Source organism: Herpailurus yagouaroundi, unplaced genomic scaffold, assembly GCF_014898765.1.
Source record: "Herpailurus yagouaroundi ecotype Mexico unplaced genomic scaffold, PumYag 220, whole genome shotgun sequence".
Taxonomy (NCBI): Eukaryota; Metazoa; Chordata; class Mammalia; order Carnivora; family Felidae; genus Herpailurus; species Herpailurus yagouaroundi.
The window spans coordinates 1,120,483-1,148,222 of record NW_024412451.1 but is presented as its reverse complement, the minus strand read 5'-3'; the positions used below and the strand labels follow the sequence as shown (position 1 = coordinate 1,148,222).

Below are 27,740 nucleotides of genomic sequence, written 5' to 3'. Positions count from 1 at the left end.
CTCTCCCCACCCAGCTCCATTCCCCCCCTTCCAGGTCAGCGTATCCCTCTGGGCCTTGGGCGCCCAGGCCTCCTCGGGCCCCTCCAAACCGCCCCTCCCCTGCCCTCCCAAGATGGCAAGCTCTGGCCCCCTCCACGCCCACCCCTCAGCGACCGCAGCGCTCAATTTCACTACAGCGGCTTCGGTCGGTCGGTTGGTCGGTTTTTGTCAAGGCTTGGTTTGTGGGTGAGGCGAGGGGACAGGGGCTGCGTGGTCACTTGTCTTCCAACAAGTCGCGCTTCTTCCAGCTGTCGAGGATATACTTGAGGAGCAGGCCGAGCTTCTGGCGGGTGGAGAGCGGGGCCTCCTCGCAGGTTCCCTCCCCGGACACCCGCTTTTCCACGCCGTTGTCACCCGCCGCCTCTAGGCTGACCGAAGGCCGGGGCTCGTCCTCCTCCAGGGCCTTGATGCGGACCCGCTGGGCGTCCTCGGCCATCTCGTTGAGGCAGCCCTGGAGCATGGTGTAGACGGCGCCGAAGCTGATGCCCCCGGCCACCAGCGTCCCGAACACGGGGATGCCCCTCTCGAAGGCACGGGCCACCCGCATGGCGCCATCGGATGACTGCGAGTAGAGCCGCAGGACAGTTTCCGGCGAGACCTCGTTGGCCAGCGGGGACCGGATGACGGAGCGGAGGTCGCCCGCCTGCTTGCCCACCTGCTCGGCCAGCTTGGCCAGAGAGTCGTCATCCAGGCCGAAGCTGCGGTGGTAGCCGCGCAGCGAGCGGAGAAGCAGAGCGTCGTCGTAGGCGTCCGCCAGCCCCGGCACGGGCAGGGCCTGGATGACGCCCGACACCAGGGCCGTCTTGAGCACCTGCTCCTGGAGCATGTCTTTCTTCTTCTGCAGCGCCTCCAGCGAGATGTCCGGCAGCGACAGCAGGCCGGCGTGGCGCCGGTGGGCCGGCAAGTCGTGCTCCCAGGTGGACACGAGCAGCGGGAAGTCGTAGCGGGCCGGCGAGAGGTTGGACACGAGGAAGATGCGGGGGTCGGCGACGCCGGCCGCCCGCAGCCGCTCGGCGCAGTGGTCGCGGATCTCCTGCAGGACGGTCGCCTCGCTGAAGCCCGAGGGCCGCTGGGTGCGCGTGGCCGCCAGGTCCTCATCCACCTTGGTGCGCACGAAGTAGAACTTCTTGCCCTGGCGCAGGATCTCGGAGGCCAGGCGGGTCTCCACGGCCCCGCAGCGGCGGGCGGAGACCAGCAGGAAGAAGTCATAGCGGCAGAAGTCCACCTGCTTCAGGTACCTGTCAGCTGGGCAGCCCGGAGAGCCGGCCCCCGGCAGGTCCCACAGGGTCACGTCGGGCAACTGTGGGTGCGGGTAGGGCGAAGGCTGCACGGTGGTCTCCACGATGCCGGTGAGGGCCGCGCCGGGGTCCTCGGCCCCCAGGCCACGGAGGGCGTTGATGAGGGACGACTTGCCGGCGCCCGACTCGCCCGTGACGCCCACCTCCAGGCGAATGCTATCGGAGGAGGCCAGCAGCTCCCGGAGGCGAGAGGCCGCCTGGGGGATGTCCCCCGACTCGAAGGCGGTGCGCAGGGCCTCCAGCTCTTCCTTGGCCATGAGGATGGTGGTCTCCTCCTCCCCGGGCACCGCAGGCAACCTCGAAGTCGCCATGGTGACCAGCGGCTCAGAGGGCGCGGGGATGGGGGGACAGTCACGGGGGGCGCGTGGTCCTCGGTGTCTGCGGGGGTAGAAGGGAGCACTTGGCTTCTCCTGGGCCTTGGCACAGGGCAGGGAGAGAGAGAGACACGAAGGTATAAGGGAAGTCCCTCTGGCACCTCACAGCCCTCCCCTTCTCAAAAACCTGGGGTACGTTTTTGACACGAGGCAGGGCGGTCTGGAGTCTCACGGGCCCAGGCTCACATCCCATCCCTGCCACTAACTTGCTGTGTGACCTGGGGCAGGATAAGGTGGCTCCCTGAGCCTGCTTCTCCGCTTAAAGGGCACAGTGACTGACCTACCTCCTGAGGTGCTCAGGACCCTTCAAGGATAACCTAAGAGCAGGAACAGTGTGACAGCAGCTCGGGACCCACGCGGCCACATGGGGCCCCAGGCTTAGAAGGCCCAGCTCTTGGCTTAATACTCTGCTGACACTGACCGAGATTAATGATATTTGAACCAGGAGCCCTGTGTTTTCATTTTGCACCGGGCCCCGCAAATTTTGCGGGGCTAAAGCCCAGCACCCGGGCCCGGGCAGGGAGCGCTGTTGGGAGCAGCCGGAAGGGGTGGTGAAGGGGACCCAGACCCTGGAGCCAGACCCGGAGTCAAATCCTGGCTCCCCACATACGTGCTGAGTGACGTGGGGCAAGTGACTTGAAACTGCCTGCCTTACTCCCCTCATCCGTAAGAGGAGGCTGTAACTATGATAATAGCAAACCACCTCCTTGGGTTGTTGAGAATTAAGCGAGTTGATACATATAAAGTCCTTGAAATACTGTCTGGCACAGAGCAAACAGTCTGTTATCAGCAGCAACTCCATGATTATCATGATTAATATTCCTAGCTGTGTGACGTTGAGCAATACCCTGCCCTCTCTGAGCCTCAGGGGGCAGCAACCGCACCATGGAAGATAACCTTGCCACCTCATGGGGCTGCTGTGACGATCAATCGATCGTGAGCCCATGTATCTAGCCCTGGGCCAGCGTTCTTGGGTTCAGCTGGTGGGAGAAGCCTGCCGTGGGCGAATGCCCAGACGCTGGGAGTCCTTCTCGTCGAACACCCCGCCCCGCCCTGGTTGCTAAGCTAAGTTCACGCTAGGGATCGCCGTCCCCATCAGACAGAGAGGGACCGAGGCTCGGACTACACAAGTGATGTCCCCAGCCGGGACTCAAACCCAGGTCCCTGGGCTCCCTCATGCCTCTGAAGGGCCCCTCTGTCTTCAGCCACACGTCTTTGCCTCCCTGCCTGTCTTCTGGGCTGTCCCTGTCCACCCCCCACACTGTTCCCACCAGGTCCTACCCACCCCCCTGCCACCCGGTGTAGGCATTTCCCCCACGCTATGCCCGCTGCCCCTGCACCCTGTCCCCCTCAGTAAGGGACAGGAGAGCAAATGTTGGGGCAGGTCCCAGTGGCCAGGACCAGACAGGAGGGTGGCCCCTGGGGTGGGACTAGGGCTGACAGAGCTGGTGTTGGGCCTGGAAACCCCTTCCTCCCTTCCCCCACAGAGTCCAGCCAGAGAGCCCTGCCCTCAGGGGACTCACCTGCCCTGCAGGCTCTCCCTGTCCCCTCACACTCTCCCCGCTGGTGGGGTCTCCTCCCCTGTTAGCCCAAGGTCAGACCTGTTGCTAGGACCCATTATAATAGCAAGCAGCAGCTCATTGGCCAGCCAACCCTAGTGCAATAATGCGGCGACAGTGATGTCAGAGGGCGGGGTCCCCATCCCCTGGCTGCTGCTGGGGCCCCCTTCTCGGTCACACTGGGCCCTCAGTCCCCCACAAGGGACCCAGAGAGCTCTCTCTAACACCAACAGGTTCACAGCCCATCCGCTGTCTCCATCACCCTCAGCACAAGGTCCCAGCTCCGCAGCCTGAGCCTGTTCACCGCCCGCCCTCTGTTTCTTCTCCTTCCAGGGGGCTGTTTCCCAAACATGTCATTCATCATTCGTGTGCCCTTCTCGGCACCATCTAGTCACCTGCCACCCTGAGATGTGTCGCACACGCTCTGAGGGTGCTGGTTTAGCTTCGCCAGCGCTGGCTGCGGGGAGAGGCCAGGTCTGAAACCACCCACACGGTCACGGCATGCCTCTGCCTGGCCCTGGCCGGGTCTGGCGCCCACAAGCTGCGGTGCAGTGCCACACCCCCATTCGGTATCTGGTATTCAGGCCCCTGGGCTCGGCCTCTACCTCCCCAGAGCTTTACTGTCCTCTCCTGTGCCCAGCACAGCCCATCCTTCAAATCCCAGCTCAGTGCCAACTCCGTGTGAGGCCGTGGTCCTCTCTGCCCTCTCCCTCCCCTGCTTCCGCACGACCACCCACCGCCCAAGATGGCAGCAGTGTGACAAACCAGGGGGCCAAGTGGGGGGGGTGATGTGAATGAGAAGAGAGGCTGAGGCAAAGGCCCCCGAGACGGGGAGAGTCGGGGTGTGGAAGGAGACCCCCCGGGAAAAAATCGGAGAGAAAGTCCGGCAAGAAGACAGAAGGGAGGAGACACCACGTCAGAGAGAACCAAGGAAAGACAGGTTACAGAGAGGAGGAAACACACAGACACAGGGAGGGGGCTGAAGGTCTAGAGGCCAAGATGCCCTGAACCCCAGCCACCGGGGGACACCCCGCTCCCCCAAACTCCAGCCTCCATCTCCGCAGCATCCAAGTGTGTGTGCACACACTCACACACACATACACCCAGCTCTCAAGTCCTTGTAGGACCATGTCCACCCCATCCACCCCCCAAGCCTCTTCTCTGCCCAGGCCTAGTTCCACGGGCCCTCCCCTCCCCCATTTCCTGGGGTGTCCCCAGAGGCCCCTCCTACCCAAGGATGGATCTGAAGGTCGGTTCTGGAAAGGAACCTGGGGAAACAACTTCAGGAGGAGACGGATGTCCAGTAAGGGACTAGACCAGCTCAAGGCCACACCAAGAGTCAAGGAAAGAATGGTCTGGAGCACCTGGGGGGCTCAGTCAGTTAAGCTTCCAACTTTAGCTCAGGTCATGATCTCACGGTTCATGAGTTCGAGCCCCGCATTGGGCCCTCTGTTGACAGCTTAGCGCCTGGAGCCTGCTTCGGATTCTGTGTTTCCCTCTCTCTCTGCTCCTCACCCGCTCACTCTCTCTCTCTCTCTCTCAAGAATAAATAAACATTGGGGTGCCTGGGTGGCTCAGATGGTTAAATGCCCGACTTCGGCTCAGGTCATGGTACCACAGTTTGTGGGTTCAAGCCCCACGTTGGGCTCTGTGGTGACATCTCGGAGCCTGGAGCCTGCTTCGGATTCTGTGTCTCCCTCTCTCTCTGCCCCTCCCCCACCCATGCTCTGTCTCTCTCTCTCTCTCTCTCTCTCTCTCTCAAAAATAAGTAAACATTTAAAAAATTATTTAGAAAAAAGGAAAGAATGGTTTGCCAACCACACAGTCCAGAATTCTTCAGCCACAGAAAGAAAGAGAAACGCAGACCACTGGCTGATGGACTCACTCACACCCTCGGTGACTGACAGAAGTACCCAGAGACCCGGAGATTAAAAAGTGTTTTCAGACAAGGGAGCCTGGGTGGCTCAGTCAGTTAAGCGTCTGACTCTTGACCTCGGCTCAGGTCGTGATCTCATAGTTCGTGAGTTCGAGCCCTGCGTCTGGCTCTGTGTTGACAGTGTGGATCCTGCTCGGGATTCTCTCTCTCCTTCTCTCTGCCCACTACCCCCCCCCCCCCCGCCGCCCTCCAGATAAATGAGCAAACTTCAAAAAATATATGTTTTCAGACATTCCCAGACACAAGACACACAGACCTGGACCCCTCCCCTAGATTCACAGACCTGCACCCCCGGCCTAAGAAGGAAAGCAGAGACACAGACTCTCAAATTACAGAAAAGCTAAACTCCGGCAAATGCGAGGTTCAGCCGATTCACATTCAGGCACACACAGACCCGCAGACCGGGAAAGACTCAACTGCACGCAGACCACGCACACAGGTCGCGTCCCCGAAGCCCGCCTCACCATCCATGACCCTCATTCATGTGGCCCCTGCTCCTGATCCGGGGAGCCCAGCCAGAAGTGTGGCAGACCCAGGCTCTGCCCTCAGGGGCTCACAGGCCCATGCGGGAGTCACATCCACCCACAGACAGTGAGGACCCAGGCCCAGGATGGGGGACCCTGGAGGGCCGTGGGAACACAAAGGGGATACCTGACCCAGCCTGGGAGTCAGGGAGGGCTTCCTGGAAGAGAGGGCACCTGAGCTGAGAGGTGGGAGCCTGATAGCCTGCTAGGAAGTTGCATCCCAGGCCACAGGACCGGCCCTGTCCAAGGACCCTGAATTGACAGAGGGCTCTCATTCACCCAGGAATTCACGCAGTCTGTTACTTGGTCATTCCGCGACCGTTTGCTTAGACCTGACCCTCGGCCAGTCCCGGGACTGGTCCACAGGTGTGAAGGACACTTCACAGGCTGTTGGAGGAGGCCGACGTGATCACACACAAGGCAGAGGGTTCCCTTAGTGTTTACAAAGTGCCAGGCGCTGTGTGAAACCCGTCGGATGAAGCAGCTCATTTAACTGGGACCAGTATTCTGTTCTCCCCCCCCCCCCCCCCCCCCGCCGGCCACATCCTCTGACAGACATAAACCCCAGGAGCTGAGGTTGGAGGAAAGAGGAAGACAGACACAAACAAGATGAACACATTCATGCATTCGCTCTTTCCACGGGTCCCCTAGATGATCAGACCTAAGGTGCCCCTGGTTGTCACAGGCACCATTTTCTGTCCCACCGACGAGGGGAAAATTTGCTGCCAATACAAGCATCACACGGCATTTCCGTAGGTCTTAAAATTTTTATTCCATGCTTACTCTTTGTAGGCATACTTAGAGAATACAGATTTTTGTACCGTGTGTCCCTCGCGTGCATCGCTCGTGCGTGAGAAACAGAGTGGCTAAGTTGTCCTCCTAACTGCAGAGTCTGACCCCGGGATGGCTGACGGTGACGGTAAGGTGCCATCCGCGACTCTCCCGGGTGTCAACATTGCTAAAACGTGGGGGCGGGGGGAGTACCTCTGAGAATCAGTGAAGGGGGTTCCTGAGTGTCCATTCTGTGCCTGCCAGGCTGGGAACACAGCAATGACAGACACAGTCCTTTCCTACGGGGAGGCATATGCCTACTGTGTGCCAAGGACCCAGTAGGTTCGATGTTCAGAACCCAGCAGTGACCAAAGACAGCTCCGGCCTTGTGCCCATGGGACTCAGAATCCATGAGGGACACAGACCCCTCTCCTGACGGTGACGACCCGCAGCGGGTAGAGTAGGGATGGAGTTGCCCAGACAAGTGTGAGAGCCAAGAGGGTGACTGACCCAGCTCGAGGTGGGGAGGTGTCAGGGAAGGCTTTCTGGGGAAAGTTCACTCACTATGCACACACACTTCCTGAACACCTGAAGCACTTCCCGAGGGATGTCTACACATGTGGCCTTCACTTTCTCTCCATTCCCCACGAACCCGAGGAAACCTGAAGTTGTCCCTAGGGAATTCATTCATTCATTCATTCATTCATTCAAATACACACTGGCTAGATACAGCGGCAGGAACTGACACACAGATGGCCCTTGCCCTCATGGAGCTTATATTTTGTGAGAGACGAAAGATAATAAACGAAAATAAGATCGTGTCAAATGGTATGAAGGAAAAAAAATAAAAACAAGAAAGCGAGTTGTAAGGTCGGTGCATTGCCTGTCGCGGTGGCCACCAACAATTTCTCCCGTCCCTGGAGGCACACGCCCCTCGTCCCACCAAAAGCGGGAGTCTCTGTCCTCTCCCCTTGAACCTGGGCTGGCCTCATGACTTGCCCTGATCAACGGTATGTAGCACAAGGGACATTCTAGAACTTCCAAGCTCAGGCCTTAGGAGGGGGCAACTTCTGCTTTCTCCTTCTCAGAGCCCGAGCTACCATGGTGAGGTCCTGCTGGAGAGGCCCCCGTGGAGATGAGCCTGAAGCCACCTTAGGACCTCAAGCCCTAACTGACCTCCAGCTGACTGCAGCCATGAGAACGACCCCAGCTACATGGGAGCAGAAGGAACAGCTGAGCTCAGCCAACGCACTACATATTTCTTAATATTTTGAGAGTCAGACGGACGGAGAGCAAGCAGGGGAGGGGCAGAGAGAAGGGGGGGAGACACAGAATCCGAAGCTGAGCGGTCAGCACAGAGCCCGGGGCAGGGCTCGAACTCACAAGCCATGAGATCCTGACCGGAGCTGAAGTCGGAGGCTTAACCAACTGAGCCACCCAGGCGCCCCGATTAAAGCTTATTTAACATCATCATTTGGTCAAGAGAAACTGTCAAGCATGAAAATTCTCTCAGTTGAGAAGGCGATAGGCCGAGACGCAGGTTTTGAAAATATTGTTGATGGGTTCCTTTCCGTCAAAGCCAGGGGTGCCCGTTTTTCCTTTTGCTTTAGGCACCAACATGGCTCAGCACAGGTGCTGGTCTTTATTTAAAATTTTGGCATCTTGTTCATCGAAATATCATGGATTTTTTGCTATTTTTGGAAAAAAGTATTACATTACAATATCATTTATCTCGCTAATTGAGTTTTTGGACACTCCCTTAAATTTTGCACCCAAGGCCAGTGTCTCACTTGTGGGCTGTAGTCCTGGCCCTAGTTCTGACCAAACTGTGTCACCGAGTGCAGAAGGATGCCTGCCTCATCCCTGACCTCCTCTCATGACCCTCCCCAGAAGCCCTTTGATGCCCTCCCGGGTAATGGGTGTGTACATCCTCACTGTGGTCTATCATGAGATCTGGGGCCTGACTGCCTCACAGACCTCATCTCCTAGAACTCTCTCCTTGCTCACTCTGCTCCAGCCACACCAGCCACCGTGATTCTCCCTCAGACACATTAGACTCAGTTCTGCCTCAGGACCTTTGCACTTCCATGCCCTCTTCCCCGTGATGTCTCCATGGTTTGTTTCCTTATTTCACTCAGACCTCTGCTCAAATACAATGTCACTTTCTCAGACAGGCCTTACCAGACCACTCTGTCAAAAATAGCACACTCCCTCCCCCAAATCACTTGGCCATTTAGTGGCCTAAAACATGGCTTTACGGAGCTCCTGGGTGACTCAGTCGGTTAAGCGTCCGACTTTGGCTCAGGTCAGGATCTTGCCGTCTGTGAGTTCAAGCCCTGCATCAGGCTCTGGGCTGACAGCTCAGAGCCTGGAACCTGCTCCAGATTCTGAGTCTCCCTCTCTCTCTCTCTCTCTTTCCCTCCCCCATTTGCGCTCTGTCTCTCTGTGTCTCGCAAAAATAAATAAATGTTAAAAAAAATTTTTTAATAAATAAGTTTTAATTGACTTACAGTGAAATAAAATTATGTTAAATTCTGTCTTGGTAGAAATACGTTAACTAAAAATATCATGAGTTTTAATATACTCCGTTTATATTTTTTCAATATTTTTTTTCAACTACTTTAGTGTTCTGGAAAAATAATGACCATTAAAAAAGAACCCAAAGCAAGTATACAGGGCCTTTTTCATCAGGCTCCGCTATGGCTCAGCACAGCATTGGTCGGAAGCCGAGAGATAGGGCAGGGCTGTTTCTTGAAGGTGGTAGGCAAAGGGGGAGGGCTGGGAAGTCAAGGTCTGGTTGCAGGAGAGAATCAGGTGGCCCTCATGAGGTCAGGCTAAAGAAGAAACACTTGAGGCCAGGCTGGCAACACCCATTAATGAATTAAATACATTCGTTCCCTCCGGCCCACATCCCTTCTCCTGAAAATCTATCTCCTAGACGTTTGAGGGCTGAAGTGATTTAACTGACTGCTTCTTGGAGTCTGTTGGGGAGAAGGGACGTCCAGGAGACTTCACCTGGGTAAATGTGACACCAAGAAAGGCAGGGGAAGATGCTCCTTGAATTCCCACCCCTCCCCTATTCACCGTGTCTTTTCATTTTTAACTTTCTACTCCATTTCATTATATATTTTAGAATTGTCTTGGGCGCCTGGGTGGCGCAGTCGGTTAAGCGTCCGACTTCAGCCAGGTCACGATCTTGCGGTCCGTGAGTTCGAGCCCCGCGTCAGGCTCTGGGCTGATGGCTCGGAGCCTGGAGCCTGTTTCCGATTCTGTGTCTCCCTCTCTCTCTGCCCCTCCCCCGTTCATGCTCTGTCTCTCTCTGTCCCAAAAATAAATAAACGTTGAAAAAAAAAAAAAAGAATTGTCTTTCAATGCATTGAAGGGATAGATCATCCAAACTTTTAAAATGCATCTGACATTTTTTAGGGGCACCTGGGTGGCTCATTCTGTTAAGTGTCCACCTCTTGGTTTCAGCTGAGGTCATGGTCTCATGGTTCATGAGTTCCAGCCCCACATCAGGCTCTCTGCTGTCAGCACAGAACCCGCTTCAGATCCTCTGTCCTCCTCTCTCTCTCTGCCTGCCCCCCCCGCCCCCCCCCCCGGCCACTCTCTTTCTTTTGTGGAGAGGAAGGGCAGAGACAGAAAATCCCAAGCGGACTCTACACTGCCTGCCAGAGCAGAGCCCAACCCAGGGCTCGAACCCACAAACCATGAGATCATGACCTGAGCCAAAACCAAGAGTGAGACTCCACCAACTGAGCTACCCAGGCGCCCCAAATAATAGCCTTTAACTATTATCACTGGGGAGGGGGAGCGCCCTTTGGGTCACACAGCGCGGATGTGTGTTTGGCCCCAAAAGCTCCTTTCTTCCTGCTACCCAGTACGGCCTCCTGTCTAGAGGATGTCTGCTTTAAGGTGCAGATGCAGAGAAACGTGGGGTGGAGGCGGAGGGGGGGAGGCGAGGAAGGAAGATGATGTTTCTGTGAGATTGGAGGCCCAGGGGATGTTTCTGTGAGATTGGAGGCCAGGATATGACCCACCTCGGCTGAACTGGGAGCCTACAGAGGTGCTCAGGAAATGCTTATCTGATGACCATGACCCTGGAGTCGGTGGGGAGGGTGGGTGGGGGTGGGGGTGGGGGTGGCTAGCCAGGCCGAGAGTTTAATTCTATTGTACATTCCTGATTTCCTCTACGGGCACCAATGTGAGTATATTATTCAGGTTTTTTTAATGTGTTACAAATTACTTAGAACATACAAAAACAAATAGAGTATAAGTAGCATCTCAGCGCTCAGTGGACAAAAAGCATCAAAACAGCTACAATCCCCAGCGGCCCCTTCCCTGACCACACGCCTTTCACTCCTCTTTCCTCTCCTGAGACAAGCGCTACCTTGAACACGGTATTTGCTTTTTCCTCTAAAAAAAAAAATTTTTTTTTAATGTTTATTTATTTTTGAGAGAGAGCATGAGTGGTGGAAGGCAGAGAGAGAGAGGGAGACACAGACTCCGAAGCGGGCTCCAGGCTCTGTGCCGACAGCTCAGCCCCCGACGCGGGGCTCGAACTCACAGACCGTGAGATCATGACCTGAGCCGAAGTTAGACGCTTAACCGACTGAGCCACCCCGGCGTCCCAGAACATGATACCTGTAATTTTCCGACAAATGTCCATGCTTTGAATTTTTTCCTTTTCCTTTTCTCTGTTCTCCCCCTTTCTTCCCCGTAGACTCTCCCCCACAGACCTCCCCCTTCCCCGGGATTTCATGGTAAGAGCCTCACGGAGCTCCTTCTGTTATTCCCCAAAGTCAAATATTCCCATGTAGACATTCTATACATAAATACATATAAATACATACATATGCACACGTTGATATCAGATATCAGTGTATGTGTAGATACATACACACACGTACATGCGCATTGTGGTATACAAGGGGGTTTTTTGACATGGGAGGGAGGGGTGGCTGGATGGCTCAGTCGGTTAAGCATCCGACTCTTGGTTTTGGCTTAGGCCATGATCTCACAGTTTCGCGAGTTCAAGCCCCAGGCCGGGCTCTGTGCTGACCCTGCAAGCCTGCTTGGGATTCTTTCTCTCTCTCTCTCTCTCTCTCTTTCTCTGCCCCTCCCGCCCCCTCTCAAAATAAATACACATTTTTTTAAAGGCTATTATTTACTTGTATTGAACTCTGACTTCTGTGCACGTATGGTCATCACCCAAGGTCACAAAACTAGTAGCCGGCAAAGCCGGTGTTTGAACCCGGACAGACTGGTACCAGAGTCCACACTCTTGACCGCCGTCTCTCTCTTTGCTGTGACTCTCGTCTGCACATGGAAGGAGGCACTTCTGATATGATTTTTTCTGTGAGGACTTGAGAAGAATACCACAGCCCCCCGGGGGCGAGGGGGGATCTCCCCTGGAGGCCGAGGACATTCCGGGGTCCTTTGCTAATGGATGGAGGCAGGTCAGGGAAGCTCTCGGCTGCTCTATTCTAGTCCATTCTCTCTCCCAGGAAGGACACGTAATGCAGAGGTTATGCGTGCAGGCTCTGAGGCCCGCTGAAGTATTTCTGGGTGAAATGTGATGTCTGGGATTTGTTTTAGAACTACTCAGCACAAAGCAGAAGGAAGGGAGGAGGGGGGAGGAGGGGGGAGGAGGAAGGAAGGGGGGAGGAAGAGAAGACAGATGGAGGGAAGAGGAGGAAAGGAAGATATGGAGGAGAGGAGGGAGGGAGGGAAGGAGGAAGAGGAAGGGAAAGAAGAGATAATTGGCAGAATGTGGATAATTTTTGACACAGGGGCTGTGGAGGCAGGGGGGTAGATACTTGAAGGTTCATTGTACTATTTCCTCTACTTTTGCGTGTGTGTTGACATTTCCTCAGTGTTTAACGGGGGAAAAGTTCATCCTCTAGAGTCAGGCAGATGTGGGTTCAAATCCCACGGCTGCCACTTACTAGCCGTCCTTCCTTTCTCCTGCGAGCCTCAGTTTCCTCTTTTACACAACATGGGTAAATAATAGGACAGCTGTCATGATGATTAACACCCTAGGAGACGACTGCTTCCAGCTTTTGAAAGTTTAGGACATGCCAAGCCTTATGCTTTGCACACCTTATGACAATGGGAGGTCAAACTATTTCTTTTCAGTTTATTTATGCATTTTGATTTTTTGTGTGTTTATTCATTTTTGAGAGAGAGAGAGCGAGAGAGAGACAGGGCACGAGTGGTGGAGGGGCAGAGAGAGAGAAAGACATAGAATCTGAAGCAGGCTCCAGGCTCTGAGCTGTTGGCACAGAGACCGATGTGGGGCTTGAACCCACAAACTGTGAGATCATGACCTGAGCCGAAGTGGGAAGCTTAACCAACTGAGTCACCCAGTTGCACCTATTTATTCATTTTGAGAGAGAGAGAGAGAGAGAGAGAGAGAGAGAGAGAATGAATGGGGGAGAGGCAGAGAGAGAGACAGAATCCCAAGCAGGCTGGGAGCCCCACGTGGGGCTCGAACCCACGATTCATGAGATCATGACCTAAGCCGAAACCAAGAGTCAGAAGCTTGAGTGACTTAGCCATCCAGGCACCCCGGGAGGTCAACCTACTAATATCTCCCTATGCCAAATGGGAACATGAAGCTCAGAGACGTTACGAGACTTTTCCAAGGTCGCACCACAGAGAACTTGCAAAGTCACCCTACGAACCCGGGCCTGAGTCCAGAGATCTTAACCACTACCCCCTCTAGGGCAGCGGTTTGGGTTCCCTAGACGTGGGAACTCTAGCCCCACGTGGGGCCTTCAGTTCCCTTTGTGATCTCTATACTGATCAGAATGGGCCAGATGATGCCACAGCAACAAACAGCCCGACCTCTTGGTGGCTTGCGACAGCACCACAGTTGACTTCCCGTTCTCGCAGCATGTCACCTGCGCGTAGGGCTGATGGGTCCTGTCTGGCACCTTGCAGACATCATGGCGGACAGAACAGGCTCTTACTCAAGCTTCCGCCCAGAACCGACTCACGACGCTGCTTCTGCCCTCACCTTCAGAGTCCCTACAAGGACGTCCCCATCCTGCAACACTGGGCCTGGTGACACTTCAGTCCACGGGAATCATGAGTCAGTAGCCACAGATGAGTCCAGCTTCTTGATGCGTGACCTGGAGGTTGGAGACTCAGAGGTCTCTGTCCCTCGTCTGCAGAATGACCGTCTATAATGCCTACATCATAGGGTATTAAATAAGATAAATGATATGAAACACCCAACATGGTCTCACTACAAGCAGTACTTCCTTTTTCCTCCCAACACTGTTAGCCACTGAATGTTTGTGTCCCCGCCCCTCCGCCACCCAAATTCATATGGTGACGCCCTAGCCCCACAACGTGATGCTATTTGGAAGTGGAGCCTCGGAGATCATGAGTGTCCTTGCAGGAAAGGAGGAAAGACCAGACAAAGTGAGAAAAGGGTCGGTCTGGAAACCAGGAGGAGGGGGCCTCACCGAAGCCCAACCACACTGACCCCCCTGCCCTCCAGAATTGTGAGCAGACGTGTGTTGTGTAAGCCGCCGAGTCTGTGGTGTTTGGTTACGACAGCCTAAGCTAAGCTAAGCAGCATTTTAACAACTCCCATTCGCCGAACGCTTATCACCTGCTAAGTACTATCTATAGACATTCCCTTTCCAGGAGCATTGACTACTCCCATTTTACAGATGAGGAAACCGGGGCGGAGACAGAGGAAGGGACCTGCCCAACGTCATTGTTATTTGCCTGCGGCCCCTTAGCGTCCCTCAGTGTCCACCCCTCTCTGCCCTGTAATGCTGAGGCTGGGAGTTTGAAAACTACATCTCCCAGGCTCCTTTGCCACCTGACTTCTGCAAACAGGAAGCACTCCAGGTCAGGGGGTAAAACGGGCCTTCCCCCACCCCTGCTTCTGGCAGCATCCATGGATCTGGCTGTGATGCCCCCTGTGTGGCCCCAGCCCTGGCCACACAGCACCCCCCCCCCATCCGTGGTTCCGGGACAAGCCGCCCACAGTACAGCAGCAAGGGGGCTCCTCACTTGTGCTAAGACCACCTGCTCCCTTTGGCTTCCCCAGCCCTGGATGTGGGAGCTGCTTCCTGCATTTGCTAGTCTCTGGGGCGCTTCCTATGGAAATTGCAATTCTCAAAAAAAAAAAAAAAAAAAACACACCAGTGCTCTTTCAGAATCTTGTGACTGTCACTTGCCGTGGAACCTTGTGACTGTCACTCGCCATCAAGAGTGGACGCTGTCTCCTCTTCCCTTGAACCTGGACGAATACAGCATAGCAGAAGGGGTGCTTTTCGACCTCAGAGCCTAGGTCATAGTGGGCAGCACGGTTTCTCTCTCTTGGGATGCTCACCCAGGGGCATCTATGGCTGAGTAACAAATCACCCCAGATTGATCCACTTAAAATAGTGCCCGTTAAGAATCTCACAGTTCTGGAGGTCAAAAGTAGGGGTGGGCTCAGCTGGGTTCTCTGCTTAGGACCTCGCAAGGCTGAAAGCAAGGTCTTGGCTGGGCTGGGCTCTTATCTGGGGCTTGGGATCCTCTTTCGGGCTCACTCGGTTCTTGGCAGAATCCAGTTCCTTGCGTTCGTAGGACCGAGGTCCCCATGTTCTTGCTGGCTCTCGGCTGGGGGTCACTCTTGGCCCCTGGGGGCTGCTCCTGGGTCCTTTCCACATAACCCCCTCCAACTTTAAACCAGCAATGCCACATCATCCTTTTCATGCTTCAAATCTGACTTCTGCTACCAGCCAGCGAAAACTCTCTGCTTTTCAAGGGCTTATGTGAGTAGATGAAGCACCACCCCCCCATCACCTCTTTGATGATCCCAAAATCAACTCATCTGCAAATCTAATTACATCTGCAAATCCCTTTTGGCATATCACATATTGTCACACGTGTTGAATCTCATCACCTTCACGGTCCCAGGGATTAGGGTGGAAATTGGTGGGGGCGGGGGGGGGGGGCTTAGAATTCTACCTCCCACAAGCCAAGACCGCATGTTGTGAGCAAGTCCAAGCCATGGAGTGAAGCCCCCTGGAGGTGTCCAGCTATATATAGCCCCCCAAAGGTCTCAGCCAGCAGCCCGCATCAACCGTCAAAGTTGTGAGTGGATGCGCCTCCAGACGGCCTCAAACCACCCCAGCCAATGCACATCATGCAGCAGACACAGGCCATCCCCAAACTCCTACTCCTGAGTTGTTTTATGCCGGTTGGTGTCGGAGTGATTTGTGCCTGGAATATCTTCCTTTCTTCCTCACTGCTCTCCAGGTCCCCTTCCTTCCCTCTTTTGCTCTCCTGGTCCTTCCAGCATTATGTACTCAACCCCCCTTATTGAGCCCCCGTTGAAACACCTAGGTTGCTTTTCTTTTCCTGGCTGACCCCTGTTCATCTATCCCCCAATTCTTCTTTGCTAACAGAACCCTAGTTTGTGCAGAATCTGGGGGCAGCCATGTACCTAATGAGGGGGCTGGGGGCTCTGTCAACCTCACAGACTGAATCTTGATTAGACAAAGGCAACTCGGATTGCCATCACCTTGACAGGGATTGGCTGGCTCCGTTCTGGACAACGGACACGGGGAAAGTCCGCCAGGGGACGGGGTTTCTGGGAAGACAAGAACGGAGGCCACCTCTTCCAGCTTTGGATATGGTTGCACGAGGGCATGATGCTGCAGCTACAGCCATCATCGTGCAGACACCCACATACTGAGGGCGGCAGGGCAGCAAGATGGGTCTTCGGTGGCTCCTCTGACCTGTGGAATGAATGACCCCTGGGTACCCCTACCTCCATTCTCTCTGTTCAGTTGTGTATTAGGTATTCCTTAGTGTTCCTTCCTCGGGGCCTCTGCCCTTACAGCTCCCTCTGCCTGGGGTGCCCCCATCCACACCCCACACATCCGCATGGCCCTCTGCTCAGATGTCGCCTTCCTGAGACCTCTCAAAAAACAAACAAACAAACAAACAGAAACACACCCCTTCTACAGCCCTCCCATTTCTCTTCCCTGCACTGTGTTTATGATCTGTCTCTGCCACTGAAACATAAACCCTCCTGAGAGCGTAGAGCTTTCTTTACTATGCACCCTCAGTGTCTAGAACTGGGCTTGATGTGTATCGCCTGTGATCAATAAATATTTGTCCAATTCATGCCATGCGAATGCTTTGAGTTCTTTTTGTTGGACTTTGTATTACGTTCAGCCAAAAGCAAATGGTTCCTGCCCTCCCCCCACCCCCATCTTCACCTCACAGCTAAATCCTTTGGGTCCAATGCTTGCTCTAAAATGACACTCATGGGGCACCTGGGGGGGCTCAGTCAGTTAAGCCTCCCACTTCTGCTCAGGTCATGACCTTGCAGTTCACAAGTTCGAGCCCCGAGTTGGACTCTGGGCTGACAGCCCAGAGCCTGGAGCCTGCTTCGGATTCTGTGTCTCCTTCTCTCTCTGCTCCTCCTCTACTCACACTCTCTCTCTCAAAAAGAAAGAAACATTAAAAAAAGAAAGAAATGCAGATTCTCAGGTCCTACTCCAGATTACATTTAGATAAGATAAGATGTAAAATAAAAAATAAAATAAAATAAAATAAAATAAAATAAAATAAAATAAAATAAAATAAAAACACTCACTCCAGACTGAGCATTTGCTCTCACGCCCACCTTGGCTGCTAGACACGGTCATCTGCAGGTCCCCTCAGGTCCCAGAATCCCCAGAGGAGAGAGAGTAGACCACATCAAGGCCCTGTTTGAGGCTTCGGAAGTCAGAAGAAGGAAACCCAAGCCACTTGGTATTGTGGGATGCGGTTCATTCAGATTTGGTTACAGAGGGGAGGCTGAACCCAGATAGAAGAGGGCCCCTGGTGGGGATAGAATGGGCTGCTCTACAAGCCTGGGAAGGGGGTGTATTTGCTCCTTAAGCCCCATCTTGGCTGCCCAGGACTTTGCTAAACCCTAAAGAGGAAGACAGAAGGGGCTGTTTCCCAATGTTCAGGAAAACAGACACAGCCCTAGTCTAAGGGAATGGCCAGGTGTTGGAGACCCCCTAGTTTGAGGAAAGAGGCTTAGTCTTTGCACACCCCCCCCCCCCCCATATGAAGATTATGTGTCCGCAGAGGCCTCTCTAGTCTGAGGTCTGAGAAGTACAGCCTAGTAGGAGGGAGGAGCTACATCCTTTGGGACCCTGGTGTTAAGAAAGAGGACTTGCCTTGGGGAAGCCCTTAGTCTGAGGGAGGAGGCTCAGTCCTTCTGACTTTTCTCACCAGAAGCTTCCAGGCCTAGAAACGTGGAAGGGGAGGGGAGCCAGGGCGCCCTCTAGCGAGGTGGGAAGCAAGCGGGGTTGAGTGGCTGCGGGGCGAGGGTGGTGGAGGGTTAGAGTGGAGGCGGGACTGCTCAGGAGAGGGCCAGGAAGCCCAGGGCCACCAGCAGCACGGACGCGGCGAGGCGGAGGCCAGGCGGCGCGCCAGAGGAGCACTCGGATTCCAGGATGGCGCGCCGGGTGGTGCTGCAGTGGGGCTGGTGGGCCAGCCGGTGGCCGGGGAACGTCAGCAGCGCCTTGGCGGTGGCGGCGGAGACCCCGCACAGGTTTTGGGAGCCGCAGCCGCGCAGGGTCACGTTCTGGCTGCCTGCGGGGACGCGGGTGAGGACGCAGGTGAGGATGAGCGGGCAGGTGTCCTCCGTGCCCACGTGCGCCTGCCACCGCGAGCCACCCCGGCCACCCCGGCCACCCCCCTCCCGTCCCCGCGCCGGCCTTCCGGGCTCCCAGAATAAGTCCACTTCTCGGCAACTCCCTCCAGCCCCGTGGGATCTGCCTGCGTCGCCAGGGTTTCCTAAAAGACCAGACTGTCACATCCGACAGGACACATGGCAGCCGGCCAGTCCTGAGGGATGATAGACCCTCGGATCCATGTCTTTGGGGAAAACTCACCGGAAATGTTGGGATCCTCAACCTGGGGTCTGGTCACGGCTGTGCCTTTCATTGTTATTCTTTTCTTTTTTTTTTTTTTCATTTTTAAAAATTATTTTAAGTTTATTTATTTATTTTGAGAGAGAAAGAGAGAGAGCGAGTGGGCATGCAGGCAGAGAGAGAGAGAGAGAGAGGAAGAGAGAGAGTCCCAAGCAGGCTCTGCACTGTCAGCACAGAGCCCGATGCGGGGCTGGAACCCACAAACTGTGAGATCATGACCTGAGCGGAAATCAGGGGTCCGCCGCTCAACTGACTGAGCCCCCCAGGGGCCCCATTAAGTCTTTCTCTTTTAAAGAAATGTCTGGAGGGGCGCCCGGGTGGCTCGGTGGGTTGAGCATGGGACTTCGGCTCAGGTCATGAGCTCACGGTTCAGTGCGTGAGTGACACGTTAGCCTCCCAGCACAGTCTGTATTTTGTCTCAGGGTGCCCTGAACTGGCGTATATTTCCTCACAGAGAGCCATGATGGTCTTAGATTCACTGAAATGACATATATAGCGCTTACTATCTCGAATTTTCAATCCAGTAGCCACTAGCCCCATATGGCTGTTGAGCGCTAGACATGTGGCCGGTTTGAACCGAAACGTGCTGTGAATATAAAATCCACACCAGATTCCAAAGGCTTAGTAGCCAAAAAAAAAAAAAAAAAAAGAATGTAACCTGTCTCATTTATAATTTCTTACATCGATCGCATCGCGTGTTGCAATGACAGCTGTTGAATACGGTGGGGTGCACAAAAAATATTACCAAATTAATGTCATCTCCGACTCGTTGCTTTTTAATGTGGCTACTCGGAAAATTTAAATGCTGCACGTGGCTTACCCCGTATTCCTTTTGGACAGCACTCATCCAGAAGTCTCATGGATTATCTTATTTAATTCCCACAACAGTCTTCTTTAAAAGTTTATTTATTTTTGAGGGGCGCCTGGGTGGCGCAGTCGGTTGAGCGTCCGACTTCAGCCAGGTCACGATCTCGCGGTCCGTGAGTTCGAGCCCCGCGTCGGGCTCTGGGCTGATGGCTCAGAGCCTGGAGCCTGTTTCCGATTCTGTGTCTCCCTCTCTCTCTGCCCCTCCCCCGTTCGTGCTCTGTCTCTCTCTGTCCCAAAAATAAATAAAAACGTTGAAAAAAAATTTTTTTTTTAAAAAGTTTATTTATTTTTGAGAGAGAGAGCTCGTACGTGCGGCCCGGAGGATCCCAAGCAGGCTCCCGCTGACAGCAGCGAGCCCGAGGTGGGGCTCCCACTCACGAGCTGAGCCGTGAGAGCATGAGCCGAGCCACCCAGGCGCCCCTAATTCCCACAGCAGTTCTATAAGTTAGAGACCCCAAACCCAAGCAATGCCCGAATCCAAAAGCTGTGCACTCAGGCTTACTCACGGGCACACGCATGCACGTACACACGTGTATATTACCTTCTATAGACAGCAGGTCCAGCTGGACACACTCAGTCTCCCCGACAGGACACTGCACGTAGAAGGAGGAATTGCAGGGCCCCGGGTGGCCATTAGGACACGTAGGACACAGGAACCCGCTCAGGGGGTGTGAGGCTGGTACCCCTTCTGTAAAGGGGAGGCTGACAGTCAGGACCTCTCAGGACCTCCAGGACCCTCTGTGCACTTAGGCTCTCCCGCAGGGGAATGACCTTATTGACATTTGCCCAATTAGCTGGGGTCAGGGTGACTTCAGGCAGCCCGGCTGCGGAACTGGGCGGGTGGGGCGGGGGGCTCCCGCCTGCCTGCCTTCCTCGACTCAGGACAAACTCTCCTCCAGAGCACCCCACCACTTCCATGGCCACCCCCTGACTGCTTTCCGGTGGCGGCGGCATACCGGGAGGAGTGAGTGCTTGGCAGTTGCCTTGGCAACAGGTGGAGTTGATCTGGAAGCCAAAGTCCACGCTGGAGGTGAAGGCAGAGACAGAGCTGCCAAATAGGCAGTCCCTGAGGGCCACACAGGAGCCGCTTCTCCAGACGACAGAGTCACCTTTCCCTAAGGCTGAGAGATGTGGGGGGCAGGCTTACGGGAAAGGCAACCATAAGCCACCCCCTCACTGGAAGCTCCCAAATCCCTCTGGGTGCCATTGTTGGCATTCACTTCGCCTGACGGTCCGCCCTAATACACTCAAAGCCTGTCACCGGTCATCAAGACACATGGCTCAAAAGCCTTCCTTCCTCTGCCTTGTCCAGTTAGGGCTCCAATGAACAGGACGTCTCTGTACCTGTGATGTCTCCCAACCTGTCTATGAGAACCTCGAGGGCTTAGCCAGAAAGTTCTCAAGGATCCTAGAACTGTTCACGTGGTACACTACCCTTACCAACCCCACTTACGTAGCTAAAAGACAGAGAAAAGCAGGTTTCCAGTTCAACGCCCCTTCCCAATGACCGAAGGGTCTAGTTTTTCCCTTTATGGGGCAGACGGACAGGGGCCTTAGCAGGCTCCTTGCCCAGAATGTTGACATAGAAACCAAGATGGCTGCAATGGTCTCTCCCACCCCACATGCATCTCTGTATCTTCACTTACCACTCCCACATCAAGAGGTGGAATCCGTTTCCTCACCCCTTAACCCGGAGCTGGCCTTGTGACTTGCTCTGATCAATAGACCCGTGGCAGGAGCGACACTGTGTCAGTTCTGGGCTCCTCTCTTACGAAGCCCGTGGCTTCTACCTCTTCCTTCTCGGAAGCCAGCCACCATATTGGAAAGAGGCTCAGCAAGGCTACTGACTGATGACAGGCCACACGGACAGAGGCCCCGGAAAGCAGGAGGCCGTACTGAACATTCCAGCCCCAGCCGGGTTCCCAGCAGAATGCAGCCACAGGGGGAACCTCACCCCTTGGAGGAGGAGACCTGCCCAGCTGGGCCTCGTCAACCCACAGAATAGTGAGAAGTAATAAATCATGGTTTTTTGTAGCCACAACGCGTTTTTTTTTCATTGCGCCCTCCCACCCCCCAAAAAAAACCCACATAATAAAAAATGTACCCTCCTAGGCCTTTGTAAGTGTACTCTGAGTGGTATTAACTATATTTACATTGTTAGGTAACAGGTCTCTAGAACGCTTTCATTTTGCAATCCTAAATTACTTAAAAATTTTTATTAATGTTTATGTATTTTTGAGACAGAGAGACAGGGACAGAGCATGAGCAGGGAAGAGACAAGAGAGACAGAGACACAGAATCCAAAGCAGTCTCCAGGTTCTGAGCTGGAAGCACAGAGCCTGACACAGGGCTCGAACTCACAGAGCGTGAGATCATGACCTGAGCCGAAGTCGGACGCTTGACCCACTGAGCCACCCAGGCCCCCCCTGTGTGACATCACATCTTCAATTCACATACTCTGCTGCAACCAGCCTCTGTCCTCCACCGCCGGGAAGAGGCCGCCGTGGCCGGAGTCAGGGCGGCGAACACGGAGGGCAAGGAGAGATCTTGGTGAGCCTCGTTTCTGCCACCCCCACCCAATCCTGTCTCCGGGGACACTCACCTAGGATGCCTGCTGTCTGAAGGCAGTAGTTCCGATCTGCTGGGCAGAGGACAGGGTCACAACGATTGAGTCCTGAGCAGGTGACACAGACAGTGACCTTATCCGTGGTCAGAGACGTGTTTGCAGGGGGACCTAAGGAGAAAGGAAGATGAGCAAGCTAGAGAGCAATGTGTGCGTGTGTGTGTGTGTGTGTGTGTGTGCGTGTGTGTGTGTGTATTTCTGGGCACATCAGTGTATGTGCACCTCTACAGTGATGTAGTTTGTGTGCCCAAGCCTGTTTCCCTGTGTACACATGGGGCTGTGTGTGCCTGTGTTGAACTCTGTTTGTTTTGGAACCGTCGGCAGAGGGTGGGGGCATTTGTGTGTGGCATCCCTGTGTGAGAAGGTGTCTACATCTCTGCGTGAACAGAGCACATGTTTATGTGTATATACAAAAGGCTGACTTTGTGGGTCTGGATGTGTCTGTGTTCCCAGCAAGGTTTAGGGTGCTTGGATATATATTTGGAGTACAGATGTGAATGTCTGTGAATGTTAGAGTGTTTCGGCACGTCTGTGTATATTTTGTACTTTCGTATATTTGTGTGTTGGTGCCTGTCCACGTACACGGATCTGACAACTGACGAGCCCCCCTGCATGGATTTGTTACACGTCCAGAGGAACTGTATATGCAAAAATTCCATGTCTTGTGTTCCAGTTGTTGGCTAGCCTACTTAGTCCTTTCTCCTTCCATATTTTTTTAAAGTTTATTTATTTTTGAGAGAGAGAGAGAGATAGAAACAGAGCACAAGCAAGGGAGGGGCAGAGAGAGAGGGGGACACAGAATCTGAAGCAGGCTCCAGGCTCTGAGCTGTCAGCACAGAGCCCAACGATGCGGGGCTCGAACTCAGGAACCGTGAGATCATGACCTGAGCTGAAGTCGGATGCTCAACCGACTGAGCCACCCAGGCACCCCTCTCCTTCCATGTTGTAAATTTTGAGCTCCTGGGTCTTTTTCTTTTCTCTATCGTGATCATTCATTGAACCCACTGTTTAATTTTTTAAAGTAAAACTCCCCCAGGGGCTCCTGGGTGGCTCAGTCAGTTCAGTGTCCGACTCTCGTTTCGGCTCAGGTCATGATCTCACGGTTGGCGGGAATGAGCCCTTCGTCGAGCTCCACACTGAGCGTGGAACCTGCTTAAGATTGAGACTTCCACATCCCTGGAGCCGAGGGAAGGCCGCTCTACCCACATTTGAAAATTGCCTCTCTCCCCTCTGAAACGTCTGTGATTCTGTTCTGTTGTCTCGCTCAAAAAAAGCTGTTGCCCTGGTCAGTGCTATCTCAATTAGCATCTCTCTTTTCTGGAAGACAACACTTATTGTCCTTGTTCTTTGTTAGGCCAGAAGAAGACTTTTGGCAAACCTGGCTTCTTACACAAGCAAGGAAGTGAAGGAAAGAAAGAAAGAGACTTCTTATTTCAACAGAGTTTGTATCTCTAATCTCATTTACATGACAGGATGCTTGTGTTTAGAAACGTGTGCTCCTCTGTACGTGTGTTTGGGGTGCTGGGATACAGATGGGGATGGTTGTGGATGTGTGGGTGTGTGCCAGTTGGATTTTCTGCTTCTAGGAGTGTTAACTGATTTGTGGGTGTGCACGCGCACGTGTGCACACACGCGCGTCTGTGAGCTTATAAGGGTAACTGCATTCCCTGAGAGCATATTGGGAGGGGGAGGGGATACCCTGGAAACATATAGGATTGGGAAGGGCATGTGGGATCTAGGAAGGGCAGAGAAAGTAGAATCTCAGGAAGTCAGAGTTCCAAGTACCTGGCAGGGTGGGTGTAACCACATAGTTGCATTCAGGCTGGCTGACGAGACGAAATCCAGACGCTTCTGGGCCCAGGGTGGTGTTCACTTGCAGGTGGCAGACATTTGGGGTAGCACAGCCCTTCAGGATTTGGGGACCCCCTGCAGAAACAGGGGGAAGCGGCAGGGGGAGACTCAAAGCCAGAGCCTTCCCACCTTACTGACTTTGTCTAGGTCTGAAAGTTCCCATCTCTGTTGACAGTTCTATATGATTCATTGTCAAATCTGCCTGGTCATTTCATACAACCTTTTGATGCCTGCTCATTTTTGTGATTCTAATTTTATTCTTTCAGATATACCACATATGGTTACGTTCTGTAGCTGATCATTACAATAGCTCCTCGTGAGTCGAATCTCGTGTTTGTTGCTTTTGCTCTCACTCATGGTAGCTTGTTCCCTTGTGCATTTTGTGAGCTCTGATTGTGAGCTCATATTTGGTTGATGTTGATCTTGGGGGGGGCGGGGTATCCTGAGGGCTTTTCGGGTGGAGAGGATTTGCCTTTGCCTGTACTGAAAACTAGGAGGTACTGCCAACCTGGGATCATTTCAGTCTCCTTCCGAGGTTTCCCGCTTATGTGGAGTGCTAAGAGTCAGCTCCCCAGCCATGCCACGGACCCAAGACCTAGTCACCCAAAGCAGGGTGTCTTCAGCATTTGCTCTCAGGGCCACTCTGCCTTTTATGTTTGCTTACTGCTCTTGTTCTGAATTCCGCTCACATTTTTATTTTGTTTGGGGATCCTTGGAAATTTCCCTAACTTCCTATAAGCCCCCCAAAGCATGAAGAAATAATTTTGTACATCTAGTTCGTCTGTAAATAATGGCATACCAAGAGGGATGATAATGGGAACAGGCTATAAGGGGTGTATTGTCCATAGAACATTTATTTATTTATTTATTTATTTATTTATAATTGTTTATTTATTTTTGAGAAGGAGAGAGAGAGTGCAAGCAGGAGAGGGGCAGAGAGAGAGAGACACAGAATCCAAAGCAGGCTCCAGGCTCTGAGCTGTCAGCACAGAGCCCGATGCTGGGCTCGAACCCACGAACCGCGAGATCGTGACCTGAGCTGAAGTTGGATGCTGGGTTAGATGCAGGAGCCCCTCTGTAGAGCACTTAAAAGCAATAATAAAACTAGGGGAGACTGGCCGGCTCAGTCTGTAGAGCATGGGACTCTTGATATTGGGGAGCTGAGTTTAACCTCCACGGTAGGCGTAGAGCTTACTTTAAAAAAAAATGGGGCACCTGGGTGGCTCAATTGGTTAAGCATCCGACTCGTGATTTCAACTCAAGTCACGATCTCACAGTTTGTGCGATCAAGCCTTGTGTTGGGCTCTGCACTGACAGTGCGGAGCCTGCTTGGAATTCTCTCTCCCTCTCTTTCTGCCCCTCCCTCGCTCAAGCTCTCTCTCTCTCAAAATAAATAAATAAGCATTTAAAATAATAATAATTATTATTATATAATAATAATAATTATTATTATTATTATTATAGTAAAACTGACTAAATATCAATCTGATTCTTTTTATCACCCTATTCCAGCATTTCCAAACAATGGCAGTAATAAAGTACCCCTCCCCCCAGGGCGGACCACTCCCACCAGTCATGTCCCTCCTCCCTTACCTCACACCTTCCCAGTATGCCACTGTTTGTAGCAGGAAGACCTTTCAGAGGTCCAGTCTACCAGGAGCAGAAGCCCGGACTCTTCCTTCCTGTTGCTTTGTTTGCCTAATAGTTAGACTATGTTCTATTCTAAGCCTTTTGCTCAAAAAGCCTCTGCTCCAACCGTTTGCAAACGCATAGGGGTGATTTTAAAATACACCTGCAAATTCTTTGACACATCAAGAAGTGAGGGTACTAGGCTTCCTCCTCTTGAAACTGATGAGGGAAACAAAGGCAAGAGAAGTGTAGCTTAAATGAAATCTCCTCACAGCTTGTAGCCCACTGATAGACACCTGAAACATGCAATGTGACTTTCCTCAAGGAACTCATGGCTGCCTTAGTGCCTTCATGTTTACATTTTATTAAAAGTAACCTTATCTTGGGGCGCCTGGGTTGCTCAGTCGGTTGAGCACTGACTTTGGCTCAGGTCATGATCTCACAGTTCATGAGTTCAAGCCTGGCATCGGGCTGTGTGCTGACAGCTCGGAGCCTGGAGCCTGCCTCAGATTCTGTGTCTCCCTCTCTCTCTGCTCCTCCCCTGCTCGTGCTCTGTCTCTGTCTCTCTCTGTCTCAAAAATAAATAATAATTGGGGCGCCTGGGTGGCGCAGTCGGTTAAGCGTCCGACTTCAGCCAGGTCACGATCTCGCGGTCCGTGAGTTCGAGCCCCGCGTCAGGCTCTGGGCTGATGGCTCAGAGCCCGGAGCCTGTTTCTGATTCTGTGTCTCCCTCTCTCTCTGCCCCTCCCCCGTTCATGCTCTGTCTCTCTCTGTCCCAAAAATAAATAAACGTTGAAAAAAAAAATTTAAAAAAAATAAATAATAATAAACATTAAAAAAAAAAAGTAACTTAATAGCAGCTAGCCCCTCAAGGTCCTGGAAGCCATGCTTCCAAATTCCTTAGAGACTTACTTTGCTTCTATACCCCTCCCTTCACAAACATAAAAATATAAAATCAGTCACCCCAGTGCAGCTCTTCCTGCCCACGGGTCCTGTCCCCGTGCTTTAATATAATCACCTTTTTGCACCAAAGACGTCTTAAGGATTCTTTCTTAGCTGTTTGCTCAAGGACCACATCAAAACCAGATGGACTTTTGTGATCGTTTGAACCAACAAAGCATGGTAAAATGACATCATGTGACCTCCAAGGCTAGCTCATGTAAAAGTGGGCAGCTGCCATTTTGTTTGCTGGAATACTCGCCCTTAAAGTCTTCAGTCAGCATGCAAAGGTGGTGGCAGCCATGATGTGGGGAAGCCCAATCTAACCAACGTGGAGCAACAACATAGAGAGGCCCTAAGATTACGTGAAGAGAGAGAGAGAGAGAGAGAGAGAGATGCCTAACTAGCCCCGGCCCCTGCCCTGTTTGCTGAGCTAGTCAGTACTGAGATCTTCAGCCAGCATATAATGAGCCCTGAGGCGGCCATGCTGTGAGGAAGCCGAGTCTAACCAATGTGGAAAACCCACCCTGGAGAGGCCCAGAGTCTACGTGTGTGAGATGCTCAGCAAACCCCCAGTTGCCCGGTTCCAGCTCCCGCCACACTCTGACTGTGATCCCATGAGAGACTCAGAACCATCCGGGTGGGCCTTCCACAATTCCCAACCCACAGAAACTGTAAGAGTTAACAAAATGGGGCACCTGGGTGGCTCAGTGGGTTAAGCATCTGGCTTTGGCTCAGGTCATGATGATCTCATGGCTCGTGAGTTCAAGCCCCATATCGGGCTCTATGCTCTCAAAGTTGAGCCTGCTTCAAATCCTCTGTTCCACCCCCCCGTCCCTCCCCTGCTCTCTCTGTCTCTCTCAAACATAAATAAACATTAAAAAAAAAGAGTTAATAAAACGATGGCTATTATTTTAAGCTGCTACATTTGTGAGCGATTTGCTAATAGCAACAGGTGACCAGAACACCATGCAAATGAACCTCAACACTTGTTTGTGCGTGTCGGAGGCAGGCCCACCACACAAGTGCCTCCAGAAGGGAAGGAACCCTTACCTCCATTCCACGTCCCGTTGAGGGTGAGACACATAGTCTGGTCCCCTGTGCAGTTCATGACCGAAAGGGAGTCACAGGAGGCTGACTCGTCCCCAGAACAGTAGGGACATTGCACTCCGTTGAGCTGGGCTTCGGACCCTGCGTCTGGGAGGAGTGGGTGTGGTTGGTGTGGGGTGAAGGCTGAGAAACACCCCCCCCCACCCTCCTTCCCCCACCAGCCCTCTGTTCCCGCCACCACCCCCCAACCACAATCCAGAGCATTTCCTCCAAAGTGGGACCAGCCTGGTCTCAGCCACCTCCTTCCAAACCGTGAAGATATACTCTGA

The 27,740-nt window shown here is 53.3% G+C and overlaps 1 protein-coding gene across 2 annotated transcripts; it reads right to left on the bottom strand.

Moving 5' to 3' along the window:
* Window positions 1-180: 180 nt before the first annotated feature.
* LOC121018547 (interferon-inducible GTPase 5) lies at window positions 181-27,740 on the bottom strand. Of its 2 annotated transcripts, XM_040457281.1 has the most exons (4): window positions 27,736-27,740; window positions 18,325-18,328; window positions 3,235-3,287; window positions 181-1,753 (listed from the first exon to the last, which is right to left on the bottom strand). In XM_040457281.1, the coding sequence occupies exon 4, from the start codon at window positions 1,646-1,648 to the stop codon at window positions 254-256; it is 1,395 nt and encodes a 464-aa protein (XP_040313215.1). In that variant the 5' UTR covers window positions 1,649-1,753; window positions 3,235-3,287; window positions 18,325-18,328; window positions 27,736-27,740; the 3' UTR covers window positions 181-253. The 2 variants fall into 2 exon arrangements, with proteins under 2 accessions (XP_040313215.1, XP_040313216.1); XM_040457282.1 differs by lacking the exons at window positions 18,325-18,328; window positions 27,736-27,740 and having other exon boundaries at window positions 181-1,715; window positions 3,235-3,289.

Excerpts from the sequence above, each read along its gene's own strand:
- LOC121018547 (XM_040457281.1), bottom strand. The coding sequence starts at position 1,648 with ATGGCGACTTCGAGGTTGCCTGCGGTGCCCGGGGAGGAGGAGACCACC.